The sequence below is a fragment of the Sturnira hondurensis genome, unplaced genomic scaffold (genome assembly GCF_014824575.4).
Source record: "Sturnira hondurensis isolate 20B ecotype Veracruz unplaced genomic scaffold, ASM1482457v3 Scaffold0012488, whole genome shotgun sequence".
NCBI classification, from domain to species: Eukaryota; Metazoa; Chordata; class Mammalia; order Chiroptera; family Phyllostomidae; genus Sturnira; species Sturnira hondurensis.
In genome coordinates this window covers 1,199,403-1,221,225 of record NW_028085119.1, presented here as the reverse complement: position 1 = coordinate 1,221,225, position 21,823 = coordinate 1,199,403, and the positions used below count along the sequence as shown (strand labels likewise).

At 42.4% G+C, this 21,823-nt stretch overlaps 1 protein-coding gene across 3 annotated transcripts in view; it reads left to right on the top strand.

Moving 5' to 3' along the window:
- NMT2 (N-myristoyltransferase 2) overlaps positions 1-21,823 on the top strand; it is a 73,049-nt gene that overhangs the window by 21,961 nt on the left and 29,265 nt on the right. For 2 of the 3 annotated variants that reach the window (XM_037060746.1, XM_037060747.1), the window contains exons 2-9: positions 3,319-3,454; positions 3,829-3,871; positions 7,702-7,846; positions 14,827-14,945; positions 15,042-15,133; positions 15,248-15,364; positions 16,024-16,194; positions 17,556-17,664. In XM_037060746.1, the coding sequence (XP_036916641.1) occupies positions 3,319-3,454; positions 3,829-3,871; positions 7,702-7,846; positions 14,827-14,945; positions 15,042-15,133; positions 15,248-15,364; positions 16,024-16,194; positions 17,556-17,664 (932 nt within the window). The remainder of the gene's footprint in view (positions 1-3,318; positions 3,455-3,828; positions 3,872-7,701; positions 7,847-14,826; positions 14,946-15,041; positions 15,134-15,247; positions 15,365-16,023; positions 16,195-17,555; positions 17,665-21,823) is intronic. The other variant, XM_037060745.1, reaches the window with a different exon arrangement.

The following is a 21,823-nucleotide window of genomic DNA, read 5'->3' as shown; positions in this document are numbered from 1 at the left end:
AGCTGGACATGATATACTGGGTAAAGGAACTGCTATAAATAGGTTTTTAGTAGTGGTGAGGTGTGGGGGGAGGGGACGTGTTCTATAGTTCTGTGATCAGGCTCCAGCCTTTCATGAGGCTGTGCTTCACTAAAGCATTTCTCAGTTTTCTCCAGCCCCCTTAACTGGCACAGAATGGCTAGAATGGGCTGGCGTTGGGTATTTCCCTTCCCCAGGTCAGTTAGGCTCTGATAATCTGCCAGCTGGCTAAGCTGTGGTTGGCTGGTCTCTCCTGAGAGCAGACCTTCTTAGAAGAACAGAGTACTCTGGCTATTTCAAAATGATTCCCTTTCCCTGTCCCCTGGTGGAAGCCCAAGGGGACTTTTCTCCAATCTTTACTGTGGGAACCTTGTTGGGCTCCTGGAAGTAAAACTCACAAAAGGGTGGGAGACCCCTCTGGTGGGCCCCCTGGACCGCTCAACTCTCAGGCTTGTCCATGTGCAGTCTCGAAGGTGCACTCGTGGTTTTCACGCCGGGGTAGTGGCTCCTGTGTTGGTTTCAGCCGGCGAGTCTCCGCTGCTGGGACTGTGACTCTGTGTTTGCCTCTCTGTCCCTGCAGCCTTGGGGGCAGCAGTGTGTCCTGTGTCAGCTTTCTGCACGTTAAAGAATGTTGATTTTTCAGTCTGTTAGGATAAAATGATGACTTCGAGCTCCTTCCATGCAGAGCCAGAAACTGTCCAATTTACTGTGTTGGTGGAGTGGAAATTGGTACAGTGTTTATTAAAGCAGTCTCAATTGTCCACGAAAACCAAAACTGTACATGCCCCTTAACCTAGCATGTCAACCTTCGGACATACTATCATGAATGAACAAAGATGTAAGTACCAGAATATTTTTGGCAGCAGCATTTTTAGTATAGAAATGAAATATGATATATTTACATGATGGAATGCTATCCAGTAGCTAAAAAGAAATGAGGTAGCTCAATATATTGTGACATGAAAAGAAGTTATATTGGCCCTGGCTGGCGTAGCTCAGTGGATTGAGCATGGGCCTGCGAACCAGAGGATCGCGGTTCGATTCCCAGTCATGGCACATGCCTGGGTTGCAGGCCAGATCCCTGCAGGCCAACTCCCAGCAGGGGACGCATGAAAGGCAACCATACATTGATGTTTCTCTCCCTCTCTCCTTCCCCTCCAAAGATAAATAAATAAATAAAATCTTTAAAAAAAAAAGAAGTTATATTGTGAAGTGGAAGGAGAAAAAAAGAAGTTTCAAAATGGTATGTTTAGGATTCAACTTTTCCTTAAAACTTATTTATAATAAAAATGAAAGCATCCTTAGAGAAGACAGACAATGTTAGAAGAATCTATACCAGAACAACTATTGATTTGTCTTTAAGGGACAGTGCTATATGAAGGATGTTAATATATTAATGACATTTGTGTCTTCTATGATGAATATCTATTTTTATAATTAGGTAAAAATTCAAGAAGGATAATGGGCGGAGACCAGTAGAGCTAATTGAGAACCATGGAACGGATCTCATTATTTCTATCACTTTCTCCTACATCAGGCAGAAGTTCAAAAATAATCTGACTCTAAATTTTAATTCACCTTCTAAGCATAGGCAAGGACAGGCCCCAGTGAGTGGAAGTTTAAAAAATCCCATGTTTTGTTTGCTCTTCAGGAGATGGCAGGGTTTCAAATAGAGGTGTTTTACCAGTGAATGTTTTTTTCTTTCCTGTAGAGTTTCTTTTTATTGCTAATCCATTTAGTAAAAGTTTTTTTCAAGAGAAATTGCCCCCTTTGCACAGAAGCAGTTTCTTTGGTTCTATTGTGTCAAGATTAGTGGTTTGTTTTACCCAAGAGATGTTTGTAATGGAATTTTTACAACATGTGTCTCTCCTGTTAAAAAGCCGACTAGGAAGTAGATCAGTGCAGCAGTGATAACTGTGAAAGCAGTTTGGCTTCTGTTATAGAATGTGGTTTATAGCTACGATTTTCCTGCTGAGATGACATGCAAGCGTCCTGCGGGATGACTGAGTGCAGACTGATACTCTCCCGAGTTACTTGTCCTGTTAACTTCCTAATCTGACTGAAGTTCATTTCCCACGCACACCTATTCTGGGTTCCTGGACCCAATTTGGATGTGAGTGTGTGGCAGTGGGGCCTCCCAAACAACACCAAGCAATTCTCAGGCAGCAGCAGAGTACCCGAGAATTCCACTCAATTCTGACTCTGCCTACCCAGAGACAGCCTCAGATCCCCCAGGGTCAGGGTTCAGACAAGTCCCAGGCCCAGGTTTTTACACCCACTTCTGCCAGACCAGAGGTTCCCGAGATCCCCTCTCTTTGAGTTAGATTCGTTTCCTAGAGTGGCCCACACAACTCAGGGAGCCTTTTACTTACTAGACCGTTAGTGTATTATCAAAGGGTATACTGCATTTTGCCATGTATAATACATACCCATGTTTTTGGCCCAAACTTTCAGGACAAAAATCTTTCCTTTTAATTTTTTAATTCAATTTTTAATTTATTTATGTTTAGAAATCAAACTGATTATCGTATTCCAGGGTATTTGGCACACAGATATCATTATTGCTTTCTAGAGTTATATTTTTAATGCATAAGCACAAATAGAAGAGATAAAAACATTTCTATAGATACAGAATTAGTACTACCCATGTATAATGTGCATCCTTATTTTCCCCTCAAAAGTTTGAGCAAAAAAGTGCGCATTGTACACGGCCAAGTACAGTAACTCAGGATCGTCAGGTGGAAGAGAGGCACTGGGTGGGGCGTGGGGAAGCAGACGGGGCTCCCGTTCTCTCTCCAGGCACGCCCCTCCCACTCCAGCGCCTCCACCATCCTCAGAGCTCCTCAGACCCTGTCATTACAGGTTTTATGCCTGTTTCATCACACGGGCGTGAGCAGTGAAATCACGGGCCGTTCTCCTGCCCCTCTCTCATCCCCGGAGGTTGGGGGTTGACACTGAAAGTCCCAGCTGTCTATTCACATGGTTGGTTCTACTCGCAACCATCCCTTAGGTGCTTCCAAAAGTCACCTCATTAACGTAAGAGACATCTTTAAGCTCTTATCACGTAGGAAATTCCAAGGGATACGGGAGCTGCCAGCCAGGAACCATCAATGAAAACCAAATATATATTAGAAATGTATATTTGGTCATCTGTATGATCAAATATGTATGTTTCTTATCAATCACAGTATCATACATCCTAACATAGTGGTTTTTTCTATGTATGACACACTTTGTTTTAAATGATTAATTCTTTATAATGATTTGTTGTTGTTTTACCCTCTGTGAATTACCTAACAGAAGTTCCAGAGGCGACTTGGGTGCCAAAAAGAAAAAGAAGAAACAGAAGAGAAAAAAGGAGAAACCAAATTCCGGAGGCACCAAGTCCGATTCTGCGTCTGATTCCCAGGAGATCAAGATTCAGCAGCCTTCGAAAGTGAGAGCCGTGTTTATTTCCATCTGTGTGGTTGCTCATGCATGTGAGAGCAGGTCTGTGCAGTTTAGCCCTTGTTGGATCAGCGGAGCAGTTAGGGTTTTGCTGAGACTGTACTGATAGTAACCGGAGGGTCTTACAGCCTTAGGTCGACGTCAGCACCCAATAGCAAAAAGGTACATGCTGTGCCTTTGGGTGTGCTAGGATGCCACCTGCATATTTCTCAGTAAATTAGTATGCAGATTGTAATCATAGAACACAGTTTCAATGTGAGTTATTAGGGGTTTTTTGAAGTTACACTTAATATTTGATGACTTTTAGTTTAGAAGATATTCACATTTTAATTTTTCTGGGTGTCTGTCTAATTATCTGAATAGCACAACACCATCTGGCAGCAGATTTCAACGGGAGCAGCCACGGGTAAGTCTGACATTGACTTTGAATCAGTCCAGTCTTCGGTGGCCATTCTTAATTCCACTGCCAGGGGTGGGAATTAGCTCCTGATGTTTGCCCTGAAGAAACACCCATTTAAACCAAACCAGAAGTTATCTGGCTGGGCACTGTTGGCAGATTGGTGGTGCAGATGGCAGGCGCCCCTTTCTGTGGGGCCAACCCTGGTCACCCCAGCTGTGGGCCCAGGCCTTGTGTGCTGGGCCCGGGGAAGCACAGAGCCTCCTTGGTGCAACAGAACTCGCAGCAAGAAGGGGTTGAATTAGAAGCACAATGAAATGGAGTTGTTTGGATGCTTGTAGTATGTGTCACGGGGAGGGCTCCGGAGGTGGGATGGGGAACCTGGGCCCCGACCTGGCCCCATGGCTCTCGAGCTTGGCCTTTGCACAGGATTCTGCCTTCCTAAGCCTGTCTCCTCATCTGCAAAGTGGGGACGATGCCTTCTCCACAACTCACCGGGTTGTTATGAGGCTACAATTAGATCATTCTAATTAAATGGTTTTTGTAAAGCACTCTGTCTACATGGTAGTTATAACTATTATGCAAGTTTTGTGGAATTAAAATTTTTTCTTGTACAAAGTTTGCATTGTATGTATCGCATGAAGTGAATCTTGCAGGTAGTTTTGTTATTGTCGCCTGTTTTACACGTAAGGACCAGGAATCACTGAGAAGGAAAATTACTTGCCCCAATTTTCCCCTGACTGCCTTTGTGGGGTGAGAAGAAAATGGAGTCTTCCTCCCTAGCTTTTCACCTTGGTTCTCAGGTAATAAATATTCTATCTACCGGACATAATTTCCAAGGTAATTCATATAAGGTACACCATAAGCTTGCAAGATTTTCTTTTTTCCATTTCTAAACGTTGCTTCATCAGATAAGTGAGGTGTCACTTATATTCGGTTGTGGCCATTTCCTTATTGCTTCTGTCATCACCATCAGCTTCTGCCGTCTTTGTAACCCCTAGTGACTTTTAACCCTTCCCATTTCCGGTCACTTACAAGAAACTAGAGCCAGCCAAGGCTGGAGGAACTGTTAGCATTATGTGGTAGAAAAATTCTTTTCTTTTTAATTAAGAATAAGTTAAAATTGTTTTAATATGTGCTATTCTCTGTTGTATTTTTTAAAAACTTAAGCTCTTTTCTTTTAAGCTGACGCCAGCTCTAGATAACACCATATATTATAGTGATCCCTGTTTATTGCTTTTTAAAAAATCCTTACCTGAGGATATGTTTATTAATTTGAGAGAGAGAGGAAGCAGGGGGGCAGTGAGAGAGAGAGAGAGAGAAACAGGGAGAGAAACATCAACGTGAGAGAGAAACTTCGATAGGTTGCCTCCTGTATGCACCCTAGTTGGGGATCAAACCCACAACCTAGGTATGTGCCCCAGCCAGGAATCAAACGTGCAACCTTTTGGTCTCCAGGACGACACTCCAACCAGCTGAGCCACCCAGCCAGGCTATAGTGGACACTGTTTAGAGAATATTCTGGTGTACAATAAAAAACCAAAATGAAATATTTGTCTGGATTCTTGTAGATTTCCAAAGTATTAAATTTGGAAAGTAATGGATGAAGAGAACAGCTGATGTACTTAGATCACAAGTGGCAGATGTGGAAGAGGCCTGCCTGACTCTGTAATAGGAATGTATAGTGGGGAGCTCATGCCAAACTGGTGCACATTCTCACCTCTCCTAACACTGTTTGTTTCTCCCCAGGTGGTGCTACTACTGAAGGTGGATGGATAGGTTTAAGAATTTATCATAGCTGAGTTTTCCTTCTGCTTTGTCAACCTGGATTTGAAAATTCTGCTTACTCGAACCTACTTCTAGAAAGCATTTAAATTAATTATATGCGATTGGGATATAAATTAGTCCCAATGGGACATAAGTGGATAAATGGTGGTTTTGTGTGAACACTGCTGGTCAACCTGTCAAGGCTAAGAAAGTCGAGCAGAAAGCACTCTGTGTGCCCCTTCATGGGATTGGGATATTATTGGCTCCTTTGACACCAAGCTGCTGATTTGTGTTTGTTACAAAGTAGTTTAGTTTTGAGATATTAGTGTTAGAGGATTTAACTCCTGTTGGGAAAGAAGAACTACCATGACACATCGAGTACAGACACTGTAGGGGTATTTCTGAGAGAGTGGGTTCTGCTTTCCATTTTTAAAGACTGGCGGATGAGTGTTAAAGCGCGATGAGTGGGAATATGCTTCCTGGTCGAGGTGTAGGTGTCCTAACAGATTGTGTTGGGGGCTCCAATTGGATGTAAGTTCCACTTTGCTAGAAACCAGTTACTTTTATGTTGGTGGTTCAAGAGACACAAATGGAAATTTAAAAATGCACTAGCCTTTTTAGAAGAGCAGAAGTATTTTGTTTATTGAGTATGTGTAATGGAGATATGACCCTTACAATTTGGACTTCGATCAAAATAGGAGGTAAAGAGCTTACAGAAATCGTGGCAGCCCTGGGTGATGCTGTTGGACTTGTAAGGGGAGACGGTAGACTTTAACCTACCTCTGGTTGAACTCCACCACTTTGTTTCCTTGAATCATTTTAGTGGCAAGAATCCTCAGGGAGCCTAGTGAGTAAAGCATCCGCAGGACAGTCTGTGTTAAACGGCTCTGTTTTGTACCTGGCCAAACAAGTTAAGCTTCCAGCTTAAAAGATTTGCCCTGGATCACACTATTAAGGGTCCAAGTTGAGTAGAAGTTCGGAGCTGCTGCTTATAGACTGTCGAGGACCAATGGCTCTCCTCCTCAATGCCCACGGTGTGCTGGCACACGGGAAACGTGAGGGCTCTGAGATTCCTTCTGACCACTTTGAACTGCAGTGAAGAGCATTCTTTGGATGGCATCAACATACTAAAACTAATCAGTAATTTTGCACATTGAAAAAACTCACAAGTTTCCAGTTTCAGTTCCTCATTTCCAGGATAGTTTCATTTTCCATGCAGTATGACCTTATTTGAGGGATTTAAAAAGAAAAAAGAGCTGGGGAATCATCAGTGATGACAGGAATGTTGGCTTTGAGGAAGGAACTTTATAATTTAAAGGTATTCTCAATTTTATAGACTGAAAATGTGTTTTATTTTAAAAAAGAGGTTAGTTTTGAACACTTGGGTTGGGGAGAACAGGCTGGGGCTGCCAAGGAATTGAGCTCAGAAGGAACTGCTGGTCCCTGTTGGAAGGTTTATTTCTGCAGGGGTGCCCAGGGTAGGAGACAGAGGGGGTGGCCCCAGAGGGAGGCATCCTTAGAGGTTTCCTTTCCTGATCCACTGCCTTCCCAGCTCAGTACTAAATTCAGATTTCTTTCTTTCTTCTTAATGGACTGAAATTTCCCTTGTCTGCCTAGTTCCCATCCTGGAAGTTATTTCCTTTGTCCCCACATTGCTACTGCAGAGCATAACCCTAACAATGAAACCAAGGCTAGTGGCTGGCTGGTGCGACAGTATGCATGCTTTGCATGTCACTTCCTTTTGCTGCTCCGCTCAGATGAGTCATGGTGGAGACCGTTTGCCTATGGGTGGGAAACTAAAGCAAAGGGTAGTTCGATTTACCTTAAATTCTCCGAACTATCACAGCTCCAGCAAAACTATAGAGTTATGGTTATCTTTAACATCATATGTTTGCTTATATTTTAATATGTAAGCATACATGAACCCAAGGCCCTGACCAGGCTTAGAGGAGGACTGTTCGATTTTTGGTGCTGTGGTCTCTAAGGCAGATAGATGCACATGCCTCTGCCCCAGGTTTTGGAGCGGTGGCAGCTTCCTCATAGTTTGTGTCTGTGTGTCTTTGCTGTTATAGAATCCTGCCATTCCAATGCAGAAGTTGCAGGATATCCAGAGAGCAATGGAGCTGTTATCGGCGTGCCAGGGCCCCGCCAGGAACATCGATGAGGCTGCCAAACACAGATACCAGTTTTGGGACACACAGCCGGTACCCAAACTAAGTAAGCTTTTCTGCCTCCCCACCTCCCCAAACAAAGCTGTGTTAACAACAAACAAAAAATACAAAAGAGGCTTTACTTCACTTTTAAAACTTGTTTCAGAACTTTACACAAACGTAATACCTTCCTTCTTAAAATATAGATATGTATTGGGTAGTGACATTAGTTTTCAGTAAGAGCAATTTTAATCCAGTTTCTACCCCTATTAAAAAATTCAGTTTTCTCTCACTTGAAACATTAGCATCTTTAAAAAACCTATAAAAGAAGGAGTCTCCCCCACACCCTGTTTTTTTTACTCTGAGCTTCATGGAGCTGTTTTTCCTATACATGAATTTTTAGCTGTCTCACATCTCAGTTATTCTCTAAGACAAAAAATTTGACCTATGAAATCTTACTGAAATGGAAAATTTTGCACAGTTTAACACCAAGACCCTCAACACTCACTAGTGGTGTTGACTATAACCAATGTGATAGTATTCCAGTATAACAAGAGAACTGGGCCACCTCATGAAGGACTTCAGGTTAGGAAAGAACCTTTATAATAGGCCTCTTTCCTCAGCACTTTGCCTACTTAGACTTTTACTGCTTCAGTTTCAATAAATGCCATTTAATTATTCCCCTTTCACATTATGCAAAAAAGGATGATATGAATGCCACATAAATGTTTATAAATATATTAAAGCTAAATCTGCTGCTTTGCTTTATTTTTAAACAATGATATCTCATTACATAATTATTTCTACTTTTAAAAACTGTTATTATATTTTATTGATTATTCTATTACACTTGTTCCAATTTTTCCCCCTTGGTCCCCCTCCATCCAGCACCCCCACTCCCTCAGGCAATCCCCACACCACTGTTCATGTCCACGGGTCATATAAGCTCTTTGGCTACTCCATTTCTTACACTGTACTTTACATAGGACTGTTCTGTAACTACCTATTTGTACTTTTTCATTCCCTTACCTCTTCACCCATTTCCTTATACTTACCTCCCATCTGGCAACCATCAAAATGTTCTCCGTATCTGTGATTCTGTCTCTGTTCTTCTTGTTTGCTTAGTTTGTTTTTTAGATTCAATTGTTGATGATTTATATTTATTGCTATTTTGTTTTTCATAGTTTTGATCATCTTTTCTTAAATAAGTCCCTTTAACATTTCATATAATAATGGTTTGGTGATGGTGAACTCCTTTAGTTTTTTCTTATCTGGAAAGCTCTTTATCTGCCCTTTGATTCTAAATGATAGCTTTGTTGGGTAGAGAAATCTTGGCCATAGGTCCAGGCTTTTCATGACTTTGGATATTATTTGCCAATCCCTTCTAGCCTGCAAAGTTTCTTTTGAGAAATCAGCTGACAGTCTTATGGGAACTCCTTTGTAGGTAATTAGCTGCTTTTCTCTTGCTGCTTTTAAGATTCTCTCTTTATCTTTAACTTTTGGCATTTTAATTATGATGTGTCTCGGAGTGGCCTCTTTGCATCCATCTTGCGTGGGGCTCTCTGTGCTCCTTGGACTTGCATGTCTGTTTCCTTCACCAAATTAGGGAAGTTTTCTTTCATTATTTTTTCAAATAGATTTTCAGTTTCTTGCTTTTTCTCTTCTTCTCTGGTACTCCTATGATGCAAATGTTGGACCTCTTGAAGTTGTCCCAGAGGCTGCTTATACTAACCTTATTTTTTGGGATTCTTTTTTCTTCTTTTTCTTCTGATTTGTTGTTTTTTGCTTCATTATGTTCCACATCATTGATCTGATTCTCAGCTTCATCCACTGTTTCCTTTTAAATTGTTCTTTATTTCAATTAGTGTATGCTTTGATTCTGACTGGCTCTTTTTTATGCTTTCAAGGTCCTTACTAAGTTCCTTGAGCATCCTTATAACCAGTGTTTTGAGCTCTGCATATGATAGATTGCTTATCACCATTTTGTTTAATTCTTTTTCTGAAGTTTTGATCTGTTCTTTCATTTGGGCCATGTTTTTGTGTCTTCTTGTTTTGTCAGTCTCCCTGTGTATGTTTCTGTGTATTAGGTAGAGCTACTATGACTCCCTGTCTTGGTAGTGTGGCCTAAGGTAGGGTCCAGTGGCATGGCCTCACCTATCACCTAAGTTGGGTTTTCAGGGAGTGCCCTTCATGTGGGCTGAATACACCCTCCTCTTGTAGTTGAGCCTTGGTTGCTGCTGGCACATCAATGGGAGGGATTTACCCAGGCCAGTCAGCTGCAAAGATTGGCTGTGACCACTGACTACCAATCTCCGCTCTCTGTGGAGGATCAGCTGTGCAGGGGCAGGGTGGTGGTGCTTGACATGGTCTGTGGCTGTCTGCTGGGTGCACAAGTCCTGGGGTTTCTCAGGTGGTATAGGCCAAGGTTATTCCCCACCTGTGTTTTGCCTGGGGCACCCTGCTTGAGCTATAATAAAGCAATCTGGGATGGCTGCTACTTGAGTTGTGCTGGGAGATTCCCATGCGAAGCCAAACTATGAATGCAGGTTGACTGCTGTTAGTGTTGTGCCTGGGGTCACTTAGCAAGAGGTACAGGGGCTGGGGGCTCGGGGCTCACTGAGGCCAGCTGTTGCTGGTTTGAGATTATTTAGGAAGTTGTGTAGCTAAGCCAAGACTAGCCATTCATATGGAAAAGATTCTGTTAACAGCTGTAAGTTGGGTGGGACAGAGTCTCAGGGGATCTCCAGTGTTGGGCAAATAGTGTTAACCAGGTTGATGGAGTCTCAGATATGGTACCTGCCTGCTGGCTCTGGCTCTGCCTACCTTTCTGTCTGGAAGAAAGCTGTCCGCCAGCTCTCTCCTTGATGTTAGACACTTCAGTTCCTACCTGTCTGCCACTGGTGCCTTTTAAGCTGCTACCCCAGTGCTGGAGCTCAGAGAGAAAGAGTCTGAGTAAGTTTGTGTGTGGGTTCTTTTAAGAGGAACTGCCTGAGGCTCCAGAAGTTTCTTCCACCAACAGAATCTCTACTAGTTTTTGTAGCCAGAAGTTATGGGGACTTATCTCCCTGACACAGGAACCTTGGCCTGGGAGGGGTCTGGTGTGGGGCTGGGACTCCTGACTCCTGAGAGATCCCTCCCAAATTTTTATCCACCACATGTGGATGTGGGACCAGCCTGTTCTGCATCTCAGCCCCTCCTACCCTTCTGATGGCTATGGCTTCCTTAATTCTGTAGTTGTCAGACTTCTATTCATCTCAATTTCTGCCAGTTCTGAATGAGTGGTGGTAGTTCTATAATTTAGTTGTAATTTTGATGTGGTTGTGTGAGGAGGTGAGCTGTGTTTATCTATGCCACCATCTTGACCAGGAGTCTCCGTTATTTCTATTTTTTTCTTTCTGGTTGGTTTGGGTTCTGTGTAATATAAATAATTAATTGTCATCTAAAATTCTTAATTGCCCAGTTATGTACAGATGATCTGTTTTATCATATGAATTAGGGAAGAATTCTTCTCTGTGCCTTCAAATAATGGTTTTCAAAGTTTTTTTTTTAAAGATCCTTTTTTTAAAGATTTTATTTATTTATTTATCTTTAGAGGGGAAGGAGAGAGGAAGAGAAACATCATTGTATGGTTGCCTTTTGTGCATCCCCTGCTGGTAGTTAGCCTGCAAGGAACCAGCCTGCAACCCAGGCATGTGCCCTGACTGGGAATCAAACCACGATTGTCTGGTTCGCAGGCCCGCGCTCAATCCACTGAGCTACGCCAGCCAGGGCTTGGTTTTCAAAGTTTTTTGAAGTTAGCATTTGTCTCCCACCCATGCCCACCGCAAGCAGCTTAAAAAGCATAGCTTCAGAGTGTGAAGGAAGGAAATTTTCCTCCTTCCCTTTTCTTTGAGGCTCTAGAAGTGTATATCGCAATGGAGGAAGACTCTCTTGAAGTGAATTTACAGGATTTTAAATGACATTGAATTGAGTGACCAGTAGCTAAAAGGATGTATTTTATTGATCTGAATGTATGGGTTTGGCTGAATGCTGCTTGGCAAGCTGTTGGTAGCTTTTAGGTCACTGCCTTGGGGAGAAGAAAGCCACCTGCAGGGTACCTAACCCCAGTACACCTCTTTGGGAAGGAAACCTGGGTCCTCTCCCCTAAATCCTTGCGGGGTTCTCTAGTTCCTAGAACCCCTGGTACTGAAGAGGGAGTCCGAGGTAGGGGAGAATGTGTAAAAATCAGGGAGACTGTTTCTCTCAGAGCTATGCCCCAATTCAGTCTAAATACAATCAGCTCTTTGCAGCTGCTTGAATGGGATGGTCTCCTGGCATTGTGTGGATGGGGAAGCCCTAAGCAAAGGTCTGAGCAACTCTAAGGGGGCAGCTGGGAATCTGGCCACTTGGGCTGACTTAAGGAAGCCTAAGGCATTTCTATGGAGATGAGCTGGTAGAGTTGAGGTAAGATGAATGAAACAAAGTCAGGGGCTAGAAAGAAGAGAAAAGGAAACCCCTTGGAGCTGGTACAAACACCGTGACTTCCATCTATCAAAAGATCTGTGATGGTAAGAACCTGTACCTGAGGGTTGTTTGTAATCAGCAGAGGCCAGGGTTCCCCCTCCTCCTGGTTTTATTATTTGTTTGTTTTATTATTTGTACAAATGACATACAATATTATGAGTTTCAGTTGTATAACATAATGTTTCAATATATGTCCATATTGCAAAATGATCACCATAGTAAGTCTAATTAACATCTGTCACTACACAGAGTTACAGAATTTTTTTGTAATGAGAACTTTTAAAATGTATTGTCTAGCAACTTTCAAATATGCAATACAGTTTTATTAATTATAGTGACCATACTGTACATTACAGGACTTATCATAACCGAAAGTTTTTACCTTTTGACTTCCTTCACCCACTTCCCTACCCTTCACCTCCTGCCTCGGACGGCCACCAGTCTATTTTCTCTATCTTTTTTTGTTTTCTTTCTGTTTTTTTGGTAAGATTCCCCATATGAGATCATATGGTATTTGTCTTCCTCTGTCCAACTTATCTCACTTAGGATAGTGCCCAGAGCAGGGTCCACCCGTGCTATGCACATGGCAGGGTTTCCTTCGTCTTCCATGTCTGAGTTATATTTAGGAGAGATTTGTTGAGTGTCTGTTATTAAATGACAGGCACTGAGGTACACACTGGTGAAACTGGTCTGAAAGTAGGATAAGTGGTGGCCCGGTTGGGGGTTGGAGGAGAGGATATACTCTAGGTAGGACAAAGCTTTAGTCAGGGAAGATACATGGAAGCTGGTACCTGAAAAAACTCCAGTGGCCATCCCTGTGATGAGCGTGGGAAGGGCCTGGCCATGGCCCTGAGCTGGGGCCCGCCTGAGGGCGGTCAGTGTGGCTAAGCCTGGGGAGCTGGGTGGGGCTGGTGTGCCTGGGTTTTGTCCCAGCCACATTGGGAAGCTGCAGAGGAGAAATTGAAAAAGCCCACCTCTGTGGAAAATTGCTAGAGACGTTGATGACTTGAACTGGTCTGCCAGCAATCCAGGTGGAGAGACATAATTTAATGTAGTTTTTGTGTGGGACCTTTTTCTGTTTCTGGTGTTGAACTATAATTATGTTTTCAGTCCTTGATCACAACTATTTAATTGTGTTTTGTGGCCAAATATAATTTGTGATTCCTCTAGTTCAACTTGTAATTTCTGCATGTACCATTGCTAAAAGTACATAATGCAGAAATGAATTTTAAAAATCTATGAGTGGTACTTGTTATTTGACTAGCCAACAATTTGACATTTATTTTGCATTAATAGTTCTTGACTTCTGAGAGTATCATATAGTTGAGCCTCCCGTTTTCTTTTAGAAAGAAAACTCAGTGTTAAGTGGAATATTTTGAGTATCTTTAAAAAAATAAGTTTATAGAACTTTTAAGATTTCATATTATAGTGTCAAACTACTCAGCTATATTCTTGGTTCATTGTTTATTATGTTTCTAGAATACTTCAACACATTTTAGACTTAATTCATAGTTCAATATGTTTGGACATGAACCCATGCTTCACTGTGTAAACGCACACTCACAGTTATACTCTCTAATTTTATTCATCTAAACTTTGCCTTTGTGACTGCTAGTTGGTCCCAATATTATGGTAGCAAAGATTAGCAGCTTCTGGAAAGATGCATCTGGGGAATAATAGGTACTTTAATTCTAAAGTATCTTAGTCCTGATGGATAAGCCTTATCTTCAGTTTAGATAGTGTCTGGTTTTTATTTTCTAATTTAATCTTTATTGCATTTTTTCCCATTGCCATCTAGTCCCCCTGTGCACCTAACCCCAGTACACCTCTTTGAGAAGGTAGCCTGGGTCCTCTCCCCTAAATCCTTGCAGGGTTCTCTAGTTCCTAGAACCCCTGAAGTATTTCCCATTACCACTTCCCCCTGCAGGGACCACACTGTGGTCCATGTCCATGAGTGCTTTTTCTCCAAACTGCCTAACGAGGAAAATGGAGACAGGCTTATAGATGGAGAGCAGATGACAGCTAGCGGGCAGGGGGCGGGGTTAGGGGGTGGAGGGAATGAGCAAAACTAAAATTTTAAATTTTGCTGAAAGGGGTCAGAGATCCCTGCAGCCCTCCTCCCCAGTTCCCATTCCACACCCGACCCCCAGCTCGTTGAAGTGCAGAATGAGAAGGGAGCATCTCTAAGTCTGTCATCAGACGTGCGTTGTCTCCCATGGTGCTGTAGTTTCAGGGACTGGGAAGCCACTACCAGATCCGATACACTTCGTCACTGCATGGCAGAGTATTTCTCCTTTTAGTGGTGAAGTAGCAGTTACTCTCCACCACTACCTAGCCACCCTTTTTCACTCTACAGGTAGCTGAAATAATAGTCTATCTTTAAAGACTAGGTGTGAACTGTGGTGTGAAAGAAATTGTTTAAAGATTATGTTAAACTCATGGACCCCAAATATGATTGTGTTGTATGTAATGGACCGTTTTGGATTGTCAGAGTGCTTTGTTATTGAATATCCTCTTTTTGTCTTCTTTTCTCTTTCTCTGCAGATGAAGTGATAACGTCTCATGGTGCAATTGAAGCAGATAAAGACAATGTGCGTCAAGAACCATATTCCTTGCCACAGGGTTTTATGTGGGACACTTTAGATCTGGGTAATGCGGAAGTGGTGAGTAAAAGTCTGAAATTCAACACCCGCATTCGTGCGGATTGCGTCTGAGTTGGTTCTGAGCACCACAGACAGGACGCCCTTTTGGTCTTGTAGCTCAAGGAGTTGTACACCTTGTTGAACGAGAATTACGTGGAGGATGATGACAACATGTTCCGGTTTGACTATTCGCCTGAGTTTCTGCTGTGGTGAGTCTGGGGCGGGCCAGGAGCCGTGGTGCGTGGGGGTTGGCATGGCTCCGTCGGTCCCTGTGTTCCAGGATGCTAACTCGCGCCTGTTTTCCTTGCCTGCATCACCGTCAGGGCTCTGCGTCCCCCGGGCTGGCTTCTGCAGTGGCACTGTGGAGTCAGGGTGTCTTCAAACAAAAAACTGGTAGGATTCATAAGTGCCATCCCAGCCGACATTCGGATTTACGACAGGTACGTATTAAAGCTTGCCCATGTCAGTTTTGATATGTTGCTGTTTCAAGAATTGTCATTATAACAGGTTTTTAAAAGTACTTCCTGCAGGCTGTTGCTAGAGAGAGAGTGTGTGTGTGTGTTGAGGGGGGCAGGGCCATGGGTAAATGGGAACTCTGTGCATTCTGCCTGGTTTTTCTGTGAACTTAAAACTGCTCCAAAAAAAAAGTTTATTAGTTTTTAAAAGCATTGGCCTGTGAACAACAAAAAAAGACAACTCTCTCTTTTTCTCCCTGTGTCTCTTAGTATCATACATGCACACACACAGGTATGTTTTGTGTACATACTCACACATTGTATATACATGCATATATGTGTATAGCAGAATAAAAAAAGCTATAAATAGGTGCTTCAGATTTATTTCTGGGGGGAAAGGGGACATTGTATCACCATGATCTACAGTTATAATTATTTTGTTAGGGGTGTACGGGAAATAGTATATTGATCTGAACTTGCGAAAAGTCTAGATGATAGAATGTTTTTCTTAATACTTTTCTTAAATGTTGTATTTAAGTAGGCCTTTCAGTTTCTTATTCTTTGAAATTTTGTGTGTATTGCTTTATATGTAAAGATGTTTTCATCTTATGTTTGCTCTGATTTTTGACATCTTTGTTTCTTAGTGTGAAGAAGATGGTTGAAATCAACTTTCTTTGTGTTCATAAGAAGTTGAGATCCAAACGGGTTGCCCCAGTGTTAATTCGAGAAATAACTAGAAGAGTGAACCTAGAAGGGATTTTCCAGGCTGTTTATACTGCTGGTGTGGTTCTTCCTAAGCCAGTGGCCACATGCAGGTAATAGCAACGTCCTTACTTTGCATCTTACCTGCACCTGAGCATTGAGCCTCCCTGCCCTGTTGCCAGAAGTACAACATTATTCTCCTCACATGTCGCTCAGAGGGATTTTGGCTTACCCATGGTCGTATAGTTGGTTGGTAGCAGAGATGGAGACCAGAAGCAAGAACCAGTGAGCCTAGCCTTTTCAGTACCATGCAGCGGCTGGAGCTACACAGCAGTGTCTTCCATGTAGAAGATCAGTGCTGTCTCCACCTCGGGGAAACCCAGGGCATTGTGATGTGGAGTTATCCAGAGTGATACCATTTTCCCCTTCTCTAAACACACAGTCTTATACCGTGCTGTACGGTACTATTCCAAAACATTGATAAACATCAGTTGAAAAGCCCAGACATGCTTGTTCAAGAGGCTTAAGCTCTGTTTTTATGACTCTCTCTGCTCTTATCAGGCTTTCAAAGGTTAAGCCGGTGAGAAAGTTGTTTATCAGGTTGTCACTTGGGTAATCTATTTCTGAGGAATCAGAGTTTCTTTCCCTCCACTGTTTTTATTGAGTCAAGTAAAATGAAACGTCAAGCAGACGTAGTATAAAAAATAAAACTGTAAAATTACTATGTCCTATTAAATTATTAATAAATAGAGCAAATAAGACTTCGCAGGTACATATTAATAGAAATCATTCATCCCAGTACATAAATTAGAGTCACTTAAAAAATTCAAGCTAGTTTCTCAAAAAGCTGTTTTCTTTGTTTTGTGTTATAAACATGAAGGCTGCTACTTTAGGGAGAATATATTTATGTTTGGGTTTTTTTCCTCACCTGAGGACATGCTTACTGATTTTAGAGAGGGGCGAAGGGAGGGACAGAGCGGAAGAAAAACATTGATCTGTTGCCTCTCCTACATGCCCTGACCGGGGACCGACCTAGGTATGTGCCCTGACTGGGAATCAAATCCCAGACCTTTTGGTTTATGGGACGATGCTTCAACCAACTGAGCCACACTGGCCAGGGCTACTTTCAGGTTTTTAAACTTTTTGGTTTGCTTTCTGTAGAATCAGCAATGGTTATTAAATACTTGCAAGTTGGTCGTTACTAATAGGACTTTTACAGTTTTAAGATACCTCTTTACTGAAAGATGAAAGATCACAAACCACAAAGAAACATAATGAAGAATGTAGGATATATTTTAGAGGTAAAAAAGGCCTTATAAAGTAACTGCATTGGAAGAGGGACAGCCAGCATCCAGCAATGGGTCAGACACAACAGAAGTGTTCATTAAATGTTCTACCACAGCTGAGCTAGGACAGAGTAAAGGTTTGGAGAGTTAGAAATCAGTTTGATTTTCAAACCTTTATTGTATTCCAGATACTGGCATCGATCGCTAAACCCCAGAAAATTGGTGGAAGTGAAGTTTTCTCACTTGAGTAGAAACATGACTTTACAGAGAACAATGAAGCTGTACAGACTCCCAGATGTGAGTAGAAGTGATTTGCCGTTTTCCGAGACTGTAACAACGGATGCTTTTAATGTAGAAAGGAATTGCTTGCAGGGGTCTTAAAAACTGACTTACGTGTCTAAATATATGAATGGGTAGCTGAAAGGTCTGCATTGAACTAAGGGGCTAGGGGAATAAGGGAGTTCACTTGGAAATACCAGTTTGTTTGTTTTTAAGACTCAAGTTCTTCAGTTTGGGTTGCTTGGCCTTGATCTCAAGACACATAAGTTTTGGAATTTTGAGTATTTGTGGTCTGTTAAGGAAGAGGGAGGAAAAGTTTCAGGCTTCTGATGAAATCTTAACTCAATGGAACCAAGACGTAAAATTTAGAGGAGAGACCTGGGAGAGGAAATAAAGTGTTAATAAGTTATCACCTTTTTAAAGTAGCAAATTCCCTATACAAAAAATTGTCTCTATTTTAATAGGGGAAAATGCATTTGTTTCTATCATTTAAGAAAATTTTTTTTTATTTTACCATTCCCTCAACACCCTCCCCTTTGGCAACCATCAGCTTATTCTCCGTATCTATGGGTCTGTTTTTGTTTTGTTTTTTCATTCGTTTTTGTTTGTAGACTCCACATATAAGTGAAATCATATGACATTTATCTTTCTCGGACTTACTTTGCTTAGTGTAATACTCTCTAGGTCCATCCATGTTGTTGCAAATGGGAGGATTTCATTCTTTTTTTATTACTTGGTTATTCATTCTTTTTTATTGCAGAGTAGTGTTCTATTATGAAAATTTAAATGTGCTTACCATTCTTGGCTTGGATAGTGTGTTAGTTATCTATTGCTCTGTAGCAAGTGATTGCGAATGTAGCAGCTTAAAATGACACGCTCACTGTCTCCCAGATTCCATTTGTCAGGAATGAAGGCACATCTTAGCCAAAGCCTCTGCTTCAGGGTCTCTCGTGAGGCTGCCATCAAGGTGTCAGCCAGGTCTCATCTGAAAACTTGACAGGGATGGATCCACTGCCAAGTGCACGTAGCTGTTGTCAGGCTTGAGTTCCTTGTGGGCAGCTGGACCGAGGGCCTCAGTTCCTTCTGGGCTGTCAGGTGAAGCCAACCTCAGTTCTTCGCGACATGGGATTCTCCGTGGGACTGCTTACAACGTGGCAGCTTGCTTCATCAAAACTGATGAGGAGAGAGTCCTAGAGAGAATCTCCTGGCAAGAGGGATGTTAGAACCTCATTCCCAATCCACATAAGTGACATCCAGTCACCATATCTCATCAGTTAGATACAAGTCACGGGTCCCACCCACGTTTGAAAGAGTGGGTCACAAGGAGGTGGACCTCACTGGGGGCCATCTTAGAGTGTGTCCACCACAGATGAGATTTCTTGGTTGGAGTTTTGGTTTCTTCAGAATTATTCTACTTGAGGGGTATTTACAACATAGTCTTAGTACACACTTTAACTTGGTTGAGGGAGACAGGTAGAATGGAGCCATGTTCCTCTCGAGAGCGCTGGCAACCCCACCTGTGGCCATTCTAGGTGCATCATACTCCACCTCCTTTTGTCTTTTGGCCAGTTGTATGTTTGCCAAATGAGTGTGATCAGTAGCTACATGAACTGAGGTCTTTTTCTGATAATAAACGAGAATCACCTAATGTCTGACCAGAGACAGAATTTAATGAGGAGAGAAGTGGAGGGGCAGGAAACAGATGTTGGAGGTGCTGGGGTCATCATTCTTGGGCTCCGCCACCTGGCTGATGAAATGGTAGGAATGTTCTTCCCTTCTGTCTTAGCTGCTGTTGCAGAAGTCGGGGCTCAAACTGATGAGCTCCCTGCCCCTCTGGGAGGCCAGGGAGGGAGGGGGAACGTAGATCAGAGCAGATGGTAATATAGAAAGTGCAGTGATGTGAAGAAGGAGCCTCCACACAACCTGGGCAAGGAGCAGCAGCCCTCTCAGGCTAGGGCTCTGAAATGAAAAAATAGAAAATGTTCAGAGAGGTCGGTCACACTGTCATCATGACAGTCAATATTTATGGGTTCTGTTGAAGCCAGAAACAATTTCTGCTAATGGCCAAGACCCAGAGCAGTCGAGAGGGACAGAGTCACAGGGGCACAAATGGCAGTGAGGAAAATGGGCACAGCACCCTGCTGAGACGAAATATGCCCTGTGTAGGCACCATTTATTCTCAGTGTTTTCCTTACCAGTTGTTAGCTACTTTGCTTTCTGTGAGTTGAATTAGAAACTTCAAACATGCCTGCCTTTCTCACTAGAGCCTAGTGCTGTTCTGATTTGGCCTCCCCAGGTTTTAGCATGTTGAACCTAAGGCAGTCTAGCCCATATCTAAGGGAAGTACCCACTTACATGTAGCTTGCCCAAGAGTTTTAGTACCTATCATTGGTTTATTCAGGATAATTAGAATCAGAGCTGCTAAAAGTATTTTTGACTTGACTGTGCCCATCAACCTTTATGTTTTTGTACAAGAACTAGTCCAGAGAGGTAACAGTTGGTGATAAGTCACTGGTCAGGCATTGGTTTTTATTTCCCCAATGAACTAAAGTTTATAAAATACTCTCACACATGTTATTCAGTATATTCTTAAAATAACCTTTTGAATTATTTTCCTGATTTTTCAGATGAAAAGACTAATGCTGGTGAATTTGACACTTAGATGGGGCCTGTCATTCATAAGTGGAGGTCAGGGGATGTAGGCCCCAGATCCCATGTTTTGCTTGTCAGCTTCCTTTGCTTCTGCCATCAACTCTTAACACACCTGTTGGGTGGGCCTCATGGTCCAGTCCCAGCAACTGTCTCGCTGCGCAGTCAGTGGAGCGTAGGATAAGATAGGAAAGGACAATGTCAGGGTCCAGACAGCTCTCGTTGGCGTGTTCCAGTTACCCTCCCCCTTTTAAGTCATAGAGAAGGGAAGAAAGATAAAGAATAAATTAATAATAAAAAAGAGTAGAAGAGATGAAGGTACAGATACAGTCAAACTTCAATCATCTTGGGTCTTGAACAGTTCCATTCTCTTCCAAGTTGTTCACAGAAAAAAATGCCTCCATTGTCTGACAAAACTTCAGGCCTCGATTCTCTACTTGACAACCCTTTCATGCTGATACCTGTATGATCAGTCATGCATCTCTCAGGTGACAAATGAAGGACATTCAGTTTTCAAGCAAAGTGCTTCTGGAACAGTTTTCCAGAGCAAATTAATCTCGAGAACTGAGGTCCCACTGTATTGGAAAGTTGGAAGGTGCCGACAGTAATCTCTTGAGTTAGGACCTGGACACTGCAGCTACTCCAGGCCATCTGCTCCTCTCACGGCGGCCCAGAGGGGTGATGCCACGGCTAGCAGTCACGTCTTTTTAGAATAGCTTTGTATCATTAAGCACAAAGAGAAGAACCTCAGTGAATGCAACTTCTGCTCTGCGCATGTCTTATTTTCTGATTCATTATTCTTGTTTTTGCTTCTTGTGCTTGCTTTCTACCTTTTTGTGGATTCCTAAATATGAGATAACCCTTATTATGGCCAGCATCATGCTAGACATTGTGCATCCTTGGCCTCATTTATTATTCATAAAAATCATAGACGGGCAGGTCATTTTCCCCACTTCACAGAAGAGGATGTGGAAATACCAGGCTCATTTACCGAGGTTTAACATCAGGAAGAACTATCCTAAAGCCCACCCCATTGGCTACTGCTATCTAACATGCTAGGGTTTTTCCCAAGAGTAATGTGTTTCTCAACCCTAACATTGGTTTGTTTTTAATTTGGTGTTGAGCATTTCAAAAGAAAGTTGGCGTCTTTTTGGTCAGTAGTCTTAAAAGTGGGAAAATTTTAATCAGATGAAGAACAGGAGTCAGATGCATCTCCCAGCCTTCCTGCTGTGTTGCTTGTGAAGGTGTGCTAAGACACATGAGATGTTCTAGGTTTACTGGCAGTAGATGATTTTTTTAGTGATTATTGTCCTACTGCTCCTTTTTAAAATCAAATAAATAACTGAAATCATTGCTCACTCTGGAACCTTGGCTTACAGGGGTGTCCAGCCCACTGCCCATGGGCTACATACAGTCCAGGATGGCTATGAATGGGGCCCAACACAACATTGTAAATTTAATTAAAACCTGTTTTTTTGCTCATCAGTTTTTGTTAGTGTTTGTGTATTTAATGTGTGGCCCAGAGATG